The 10,250-nt window shown below is 39.9% G+C and overlaps 1 protein-coding gene across 1 annotated transcript; it reads left to right on the top strand.

The window, feature by feature from the left end:
* ccdc80l2 (coiled-coil domain containing 80 like 2) lies at window positions 1-10,199 on the top strand. The gene is made up of 12 exons (XM_085358165.1): window positions 1-582; window positions 654-742; window positions 879-1,052; window positions 1,208-1,359; window positions 2,999-3,304; window positions 3,489-3,729; window positions 3,852-4,008; window positions 6,678-6,814; window positions 7,280-7,431; window positions 7,881-7,984; window positions 8,372-8,452; window positions 9,702-10,199. The coding sequence occupies exons 1-12, from the start codon at window positions 303-305 to the stop codon at window positions 10,034-10,036; spliced, it is 2,208 nt and encodes a 735-aa protein (XP_085214291.1). The 5' UTR covers window positions 1-302; the 3' UTR covers window positions 10,037-10,199.
* Window positions 10,200-10,250: the final 51 nt, after the last annotated feature.

Below are 10,250 nucleotides of genomic sequence, written 5' to 3'. Positions count from 1 at the left end.
TGCAGAGAGACGTTAACACCACGATAGTCTTTGCTTTTCCCTTTCCTTTACAGATTCCAGGTTGGATCCACCTGTTTTTCACCATAAAGCCTTCAGTGGAGCGTTGAACTGGGATTCAGGCTATTGTTTTATTAACTGGATACTTTTTTTTCCCCTTTTTTAAAATAACTGCACATCACTTCTAAACAAGCGGTGGTGAAAGCAACACTGCACATATGTATTTTTACTTCAGATGAGGATTTATGAGTTGCTAAGCAGTTCCAGCTGATCGCCAGACCAATTTATTTGCAACATCAGTGAAGATGCCTCAGTTTTTTACCTCACACTATCTGTTGCTGATTGCAGCTTTGTGGAGCCTCAACAACCTGGGTTTGCTGGCTGCATGGCAGGGCTTCGGTGACGGTAAGCCAAAGGAACTGTTGGACCCAAATGTACGAGACTGGGGAGACTACTCAGACCTTCCTCCTGGAATTGAACATGGATTAGGGCTGGAAGAAAGCAGAGAAGATGGATATAACAGAAAAGTTGGAGAGTCATCATCAAGCTTGGCTCCAGAGATGGATTTCCTGGCTGACTTTGCAGGTAAGAGGAATTAATTGACCAGCAGATGTTCCTGTTCTTATGTCCCTACAGTCACCGATTTTCCCTTGCAGGTAAAAAGCGTCTGTGGGTGATAACAGCTCCATCCCACAGTGACCAATATCTTCGTATGATGGAGAAACAGCTAGAAGAAATGGAGCAAGTACTTCTCTGCAATTTATTCTGATACATACACATTATTTACTCTTTTTTCAGATTTAAAAAAAAATTTAAACTAGCTGCTTATCCATCAATTTTTACTTGTTTTATTTGATTGTTTCTTTCTCTGCCTTACTCAGAAAGGCCTGAACTGCCATTTAGCAGAAAGAGATACGTACATTGTAACTATCATTCAGAATGCTATGATGGAGGGACGGATCCAGAAAACAACTTTTCAAGGAGATGCCACAGTCGAGAACCTGGACCCCGACACGGTTACCAAACTGCTGCACTACCTGGAGCTTACCAGCCAAGTAACCAGTGTGCCATAAACTGTGTGATTCATTTCAAACTCTTGTCAACATATAAAAAAGTTATTGCGTTTTTAATTCTTTTTTAAACTGAAATGCTTCTTGGTGGTTTACTAGTTGATGTGTTTCTGATTTGTGTTGAACACCAATCATGTCAGGAGCAAAAGTTCACCATGCTGGTTATAAAGAAGAACCTACGGGTCAGCGAGCGCTTCCCTTATCCGGTGCGTGTCGAGGCCGTTTTGGAGGTCATCGATCAGTTCCCCATGAGGAAGCTGGAGAAGATGACCAGAAAAGGATCTCACCTCAGGTTTCACTACCTTACTTTTATTTTTATGTGATGACTAATTTTAAAGGTCCTATATATGATGATCATGCTTCCTTTTCAGCTGTACACCGTGAAATGTTTGTCCTGTTTAGCATCAATAATTCATTTTCTTCCACTTACACAGTTCAGGGTCATAGAGGTCTGGAGCCTATCCCAGCGGTCATGGAGTGACAGCCAGGATATACCCTGGACATGTTACCAGTATATTGCAGGGCTAGCAGAGAGAGTCAGACAACAATTTACTCTGACATGCACATCTATGGTCAAGTCAACATCACAAATTAAATTAATGTAATATTTCTGAGCTTTGAGAGGAACGTGTCAGGAAGTTTGCCAAACAGTCCTAGACAGGCTCCTGCAGTGAATTCAGAAACAATAAGTACAGAAGAGTCACAAAATGTGCAAGGATATTTGTACCCAGTGCAAAACAATTATATACAAGAGTTTCAGAGATCTTTAGACCATTATATGGCGTACGCACACAAATAAGACTAGCAGTTACAGAGACTGAGTAACGGTTGTCCTCCTTCCACCTGGAGGCTGCTGAGTAGTTGATGCAGGTAAAGAAAAGTCTCATTAGTTTATCCGGTCACTTAAGTGTATGACCGCCTTGCTTTCACTGTCTGATGATGAAATTGACGTCACTCAGATCAGAGTAGTCTCTCTAGCAGACTCAAGAACACAGAAACTATAACTCACCTATAAGCAGTTGGGCACTAGCTTAAGTCAAACTCACTTCTGAGAGACTGAATTAACTACCAATGGGAAAGAAGGATACTATGGACTAATAAGGTTGGAAAATATGCAAGACTAATCTACACAACCAGAATATTGAATATCAAATGCAGCAACTGACAAAGCGATGGGGAACAAGTGAAGCGATTCATTGGTGAACTGTCACGGTCCGGGTCAGCGGCCGTGTGAAGAGTGGAAGGAGGACTCAAACGCAGCACTATTTCAGACGTGAAGGGTGATTTATTGACAATACCAAACATAAAAGGGAGATGGCAAAACTGAACTAAGGACGAACTAAACTGGGAGAAACTACACAAAGGAGTGGCAAACCTGAACATGAAGGGAGAACAGCAGGGAGAGCACGCAGAGGATTTCACAGGGTATGAACACAGACGACGCGACGAGGAGCAGAGGAAAACACACACTATAAGTACACAGAGAGACACTGGGAAATCACACACAGGTGGGGGGAAACAGCTGGACCTGATTAACCTGACGAGACAGGGGAACACTAACACCAGGGACCAATAGAGGGAGCACAAACCCAGAACCCAGTATCTAAAATCCCAAAACACAAACCATCCCAAAACAGCCCATGAATAATAAAGAGAATAATAACAATAAAGAACACAAACACAAAGTCACTGAGTCATGGTCGCAGGACCATGACATGAACAGGACGTTATTCCATGGGCAGTATCTGCTCACCAGACTTCCTGCTAAACAACTCCCCCTCATTTTATTTTATTGTATTTTTTTTTTTTTACAATCCCTGACACTTACGTTCATCAGTTTAAAAAAAATGATGATTAAAAACAGATAAAGATTTCATAGTTTTCCAAGTGAACACACATGTGAATTTTTTGTTTTCTATGCCATGTTTTAGATGTAAAACCACCAAAAAGAAGATTGTGAAAAAAAGAAAAAAGATGACACTTAGTCCTCAGAGGAGAGGAAATGTGACTTCTGTGGTGCCATTACAAAGAAGACCACCTTTGGACAAAAAAGCTGCTCTGAGGAGTAAGATCCAGGATATACTGAGTGGTCGGTCGAGGTTTGTAATTCGTAAGCCGTCTACAATGAGAAAGCCTTCGAGCAACAATGATCCCATCAATTCTAAAGTACAGGAGAAAACAAGGGTGAGCAGTCTTCCATCTGTTTCAAGGAGCAATGAGGAAGTAAAGAAAAACAGGTAATGTCTTTTTAAGTTAGTATGTTTTGTTAGACTTTGAAACAGAGTGAAGAGTATGCCTTTGAATGTTTTGATTTGTGTTCACATCTGGTATTTCTTGCCTCCTCTTCTGCTTACAGCACATAAATACTGTTTTTAGTGCTGGATGGACATCAAAGTGACTTTTTTATATATTGTATTGCAGCACTCATCCATCTGTGGAAGAAGGAAAGAAAAGAAATGTAGAGAAAAATAATGGAAATAAAACTGGTCAGAGTGGAAAGGGGAACAAAAAGGAAAAACAGAGGTCTAAGAAAATAGGCAAAGGGAAAAAAGGAAAGAAAAGAAAAGGAAGGGGGAAAAAGTCCAACAGAGAGGCAAGTGAGAAGGATAAAACAGCGCTGAAGGAGTTTTTGGACAGTTTAAAGGGGACAAGAAGGTTGATGGTAAGACCTTTTGTCTAATCGTTGCACTTCTCTTTGCCTCCAGATTGTTAATGAATTTAAATCATGTGTTTTCACGGCTGTACCTGAACCAATTTTCATGTTTTTGTTTTGCCTCATACAAGGTGATCTCAACACCCAACAGAGAGGCAACACTGTATATCCAGCAGACTGAGGAGAATGAGAAGTATCGCTGTGAACTCGCTATAAGGAAGATCACAGTGGCAACCATTACTGGACAGGGAAGTGATGGCACACTTATAATTCAGCACTACCACCTAGGTAGGAAGGGTTTTTACCTTTTGTTGCCAGTTATGTATTTGCATTTCAACATTTGTTTAGGTTCTCTTCATGAATGCTTTTAAAACTACAAATCCTCTCAGGGTTCACTGAACCAACACGTATTTGGTTTTGTTTTGTTTTTTACTAACATGCAACCAAAGGCAAATATAGTGCTTCCTAGAAACTGAACAGTAACAAAATTGTCCGTGGGTGTTGACCTATTGCCAGCTATTTTAGCATGCTAACAATAGCTAACGGTAAAATACACAGACTGTTTATAAGCCTTAAGGTTGTTAGTAAAGAGATAGCCATCTTGGTATACGCCTTATGCGTGTACAGACATGGATTATTAATAAATTAATTTTAACCTTTGGTCTGAAGTCTGTTTTTAGACACACTAACCCTGCGCATGAATGTCATAGTCATTCTGATATTTCAGTTTTTTGTTTTTTTGTTTTTGTTTTCTATGGGGCTTGCTCTTCAAACAGCACAGCACAGACACTCATGAGTACAAAGTGAGGAATGGCCTGGAATAACCTACAAAACTCACAGGAGGTTGTTGGTGTTGGTCTGCTTCTTTCTGGTTTGTCTCGTCCCCATTTCTCAACGTGGATTACGTGTAAATAAAAACATTTATCATGCGATAAAGGCAGCACGGTGGCACGGTGGTTAGCACTGTTGCCGCACAGCAAGAAGGTCCTGAGTTCAATTCCACCATCAGGCCGGGGTCTTTCTGTGTGGAGTTTGCATGTTCTCCCCGTGTTTGCGTGGGTTCTCTCCGGCTTCCTCCCACTGTCCAAAGACATGCAGCTTGTGGGGATAGGTTAATTGGATAATCCAAATTGCCATTGTGTGAATGTGCGAGTGAATGTGAGTGCGAATGGTTGTCTGTCCCTATGTGTTAGCCCTGCGACAGACTGGCGACCTGTCCAGGATGTACCCTGCCTCTCGCCCTATGACAGCTGGGATAGGCTCCAGCGCCCCCCGCGACCCTGAAAAGGATAAGCGGAAGCGAATGGATGGATGGATGTTTTCAGTTATTGAGGGTGACAGTTTGGGTCTTCTTCCACATAGTGATAACACATCTGAATGGCACATACTTACAGTCATTTAAGTTAATTATCTTGGAATCTGCAGTTGTTTAGAAATGGCTTCAAAAGGTTTTAATTTAAGTCTCCTATTGTCTTTCTTTAATCTTGACTGAGTTCGTTGGACTTTCTCATTGTTCTGAATATTGGTCAATCCAATTAATGGCATCAAACAAATTCTTTTTATTCTGGAAAAGAGAAACTACTAGTTGTAGTCAATCAAGAACCTAATAGGTCTTGGCCTTGTCAAGTTAAGACAATGTAGAACCTTCAGCACCAGTTACGCTGAAAAGCCCTCAACTGCCATGACATTCATGGCCATGATGAATGTATGTAAACTTTTGAACACAATTGTTTGTGGACTTGTTTTTGAAGAACTGTTGTTTTGAGCCTTCGATTAATATTTTAGCCTAACTCCCATATGTCACCATATCAGTATATCATTTATTAATAACATATGGTTGAAGGTAAAGTAAGGCAGTTCAACTTCAGAGGGACATAAATTATCCCTCAGTCACATAGGCCTAGAGACGTGGCATAGCAACCTCCCGTCCTCCGGGAAAAATGTGTATTCCATGATTGGGTCGAGAGTGGTTGCTAGAAGTTGTACAGAAGGTGCTGAAACTAAAACCTCCTTGTGATCACTGTGGTTGGTAGTAGAGTTGCTGCAATGACAACATCTTCAATGCAAACTGTTATCAACCAAAGAAATCATAAGGAGAGTTTTGGTGCAGCACCATATTCCTCTTTGCCACCAACGTCACCAAGCGATTGCAACCACTTGCCAACCAGTCAGGGAATATATATTTTCCCCAGGAAAAATATATATGCCAGAGGGTCACCGTCAATCTATAGACCTGCAGGACTGAATATTTAAACATGCATTAAGTGATTAGAGAATGCACATTTTTATCTGGAGGCTGATCTGTAGACCTGTGTGAGCGGGCGCCTTACTGAACCAAATTTAATGCTAGCCTAATCCAGTCAATGTGCGTTGAGACATTTAACTCAAAACTACAAAGTTCAGCCTCAGTATGACGCTGAATACAAAATCAAGAGCACAACAAAGTCAGTGGAATTCATCATCAGGGAACTAACCCATACAATACACAGTTCCCATCAGCCATAAAAAAGCAGATAGTATCTAATAAAGCATATAGCAATACACAATAATAAAGTGAAGTGGTTTAGTCAGAATAACATAAACAGCTCAGGTTTACTGCTAAGCAAAATGTAATAGTTCTCTGAGCTTGTGTACCAGGAAGTAACAGTTTAATTTTGCACTGCGGAATGTAGTAAATGTTTAGTTTAACCTTTACACTGTGATACTTCAGTAGTTACATTTTAACAGTTAACACAGTAGTCCCTTTCCACAAGAGGACTTGGTGAATATACACAGCCAAACAAAAGCCCTGTGTACTCACTGTCTTCAAGTTCACACATCGTTCAGAGACACTGATTTGGGATATAGTGGTTATAATTACTGTTTTTGTTGCATGCACTGTAACGTGTACTTGGTATTTTCTCTAACATCTGTGTGTGCACACATTGATTTATATCCTTTGTATGTGTGTTCTCCAGATTCAGAGCCTCCACTCAGTGGCCAAGCAGAGCACTTCTTGGATTTAGGGGCCATCTCTCTGCTGAGGGCAGAGCTCGGCCTGTCGTCGCCCGACCTCTTTTCAATGACTGTCACAGATTATGACATCAAGGCCAGTGTAAGAAAATCTCACCTGAGCTTTCCAAGTTTGGCCTTTTCTTGCTTATTTGGCTTTCTGATAGCAGATAAGTTTAGCGATTAAAAGGACAACACACTCATATTTCAAAACCATTGCAATATTTGAACTTAAAGTAACCCATCGAGGAACCCATTATTTAACCAGGTAAAGATGGGACTTTGATGTTCATAGCAACAAATATTTCTGGCACAACTTCACCTACTTCCAGGGTGCATGGAGAAGACAAAGTTCTGATGACTCCAGCAACACTTAAAGTAATCGGGAACAACTTTATTATGTGACCAAGTGTTGGTCACTTAATAACTTTGACATTCACCAAAAAAGAAAAAAATTGTAAATAATACAGTTGTATCGCAATACATTTTCCTTGTTGTTTAGTTGCTTATGTATGCCCATAAAGACTAAAGATCTAATCCCTCACCTGCTCTTATCCTTCCCCCCCAGAGAGTCTTTGAGGCTCCACCATCAAGCCAGGCTTTGTTTGACTACATTGACAACTTTCCCTCGAGGAACCGAGAAAAAGAGAAGGAAAGAAAGAATCCACCAGCGTGCTCTAAAGACATGGGACAGCCTGTAGTAGAAAACCCACTGCTCAGGTAATATAACTAATCTGTTTTTATTGCAGTGAGCACCATCCACTAAGAACAAAACAAGCTCAAAATAAATTTGAAGATTGCTGTAAACAGGGTCAGCATATTTTAATCTCTCCGTCACCTTAAATTATCAACAGTGAAAAAACCCATGTGGTTAATGCGACCTTTTTTTAGTGGAGCGTGGATCTCTGAAGCTTTCACAGTCCAATCTCCTATCTTTATCTTAAATCGTGTAATTATTCTTCATATTCGTCTTTATTGATTCCTGTGTAAGTTTATGTTTGTTTCTATTTTATTAACACAAATCATGATATAAAGTGTAGCATAATTCAAATTTGAAAACTGGGTAAAAGTATGATTGAATCTATGGTCTTCCATTTTATAGAAGGTGGTCTAATGACTGAATGAAACTGACAGGTATCCAAGTTTAAATCTATATTTTTCATTTCTAGGTTCATTTCTAAAAGGAGACTGCTGCTCATCTCTGCTCCCTCTGAGGATGACTATTTGTTTCAGCAGCAGCTCTCTGCTGTCAGAGGACAGGAATGTCCCCTGGGTACGTGTTTTAAAAGACCCGCGGTAACAAGGAAGTGTTACAAGGAAGCCAGAAGTCAGACATGGGTAGATTTGTCATGGTTGTGAAATTCGGACCTGAAAAAGCATACCATTAAACAAAACTGTACGGATCATGACAGAATCAAACAATGAATATTATAATATGAATATTAGTGTATTAAAAATGTTATGCATTTATAAAATTGTGTGGTACAAGAGCCATATTATTTGAAATATATAACCATAGCTAGACAGGCACTTAGCTAAATAGGTTCATCGACACAAAAATCATTTCTTTGTCTTTATAAAAAGGGATCGTTTTGATTATCTGTGCTGAATGTGTCCCTTTTAATGAGTCTAAATGTACCTTCTCTTATGTTTTTCTCAGGTATTCGTCACTTTGCCATGCTAAAGCTGATAGGAACAGAAGAAAAAGCATCAGGAACTGTTGAGTTATTTCCCTTAAATGGTACGTCATGGTAATGTGGGGCATTCCAGGTGTATGAGACGTAATGGAGCATACACGTTTGAAATCATTAGTAATATTGTATATTTTAAGGTAGGTAGTTTAATAAACATTTTGGTTTAAGAGCATTCTTTGTTTAAAAAAAAAAGAAAAAAGATTGATGTGGCTTGCATGATCTCACAGGTTTTGTGGACTGCAAAAGGCTACATCTGTCAACCAAAGGAAGCCTGTAGCTGAGGAAGACACACTCAGTATTTATATTCTATCATGCTGTCACTACTGCTAACCTTTTGCCACATGTAGATATGTGGTTTGGCCTGCACAGAGATGGAGATGCAGTTGGCAGGTGTAGTCTACATCAGTGGTAGGGAACTCTAGGCCTGAAGTGCCAGTGTCCTGCAGGTTTTAGATCTCACCCTGGGTCAACACACTTGAATCAAATGATTGGTTAGTTACCAGGCCTCTGGAGAACTTCAAGCCATGTTAAGGAAGAAATTTAGCCATTTTAATCAGCTGTGTTGGATCAAGGACACATCTAAAACCTGCAGGACACTGGCCCTTGATGCCTGGAGTTCCCCCTTCATTATAGCAAAGAGAACTATACAGCTGACCAAAAATGATCCCAATGGATAAATAGCAATACATGCTGCACAAAAACAAAAACGCGCTTTTGATTAATTTTTTGACTCCTTTTTGTATGTTTCCTTTAAAAATGCAAAAATAAAATCAATGTCAGCACAGATGACACAAAGGGGAAATTTAGCTGCAGAGGACGAAAAAGTTTCTGTTCCAGGTAGTAAAAGTTTATTTTTGCTGTAAAGTCGAGCATTTCAACATAGAAGTATATGGGACTCTCTCCCTTTTGGAGCCTAGAGGAAATGCTTTCGAAAGTTTTGTTTTGACTGTGGTTTTAAGAGATAAGATAAGAGATAAGATAGAACTTTATTAATCCCTCGGGTGGGTTCCTTTGGGAAATTCGACTTCCAAAAAGCACAGCAACGACCGAAGTTACAGTTACAGAATTGTTATATATATATATATATACACACACACACACACATATATAAATACAGAGACAAATATAAATAAAATATACAAAGGGGATAAATAGAATAAATAGGAATAAAAAATAAAAAGGTTGAGCTGTCATAATATTTTATCTAATCTGAAAGTATCTGGGTTATCCTAGTTTTCGTTTCTTTCGCTTTTCACTGTTTTGTGTAATTTAAATGACTTCCATTCCTTCCCCCAGGTCGCAGTCAGACTGAGGTTGAGTCATTGACGCCTGACTTGGTCAACAATATGAGGGAACAGCTAAAGATCGATAAGGACTATTTCAGCATGGTGGTTGTGGGGAAGGATGGTGACCCCAAAACATGGTTTCCATCACCTATGTGGTCCCTGGATAACATCTACGACCTGGTGGACTCTATGGAGCTCCGCCTCCAGGAGGCGAAGCTGCAGAAGAGGCTGGGGATTCACTGCCAGGAGGACAGAGGAAGAGGAGGCAATGAGCAGGAACACTCCCACGGATACAATGAAGAGAGGGCAGAGATGATGCACTTCTACAGCCAATCCGAGGAATAATGACAAAAAGAGGAAGAAGCGATTATCTACCTAAATTTTTTAATATGAAACAAAAAGTATCAACATGTGGATTTGACTTGAGCCAATGAGACCTCAAAACTGGACTCATAAGAATCGATAAAGTCGATGTATAGATGATGATCTGCTGGATCGTACAATAATAAGCTGGATATTTTACAAGAAATAAATACATTTGAAAAGATAAGCAGACGAC

The sequence above is a fragment of the Diplotaxodon limnothrissa genome, linkage group LG7, assembly GCF_057381915.1.
Source record: "Diplotaxodon limnothrissa isolate DT_005_m linkage group LG7, D_limnothrissa_male_GT1.1, whole genome shotgun sequence".
NCBI lineage: Eukaryota > Metazoa > Chordata > Actinopteri > Cichliformes > Cichlidae > Diplotaxodon > Diplotaxodon limnothrissa.
This window is presented reverse-complemented; position numbering and strand designations above follow the sequence as displayed.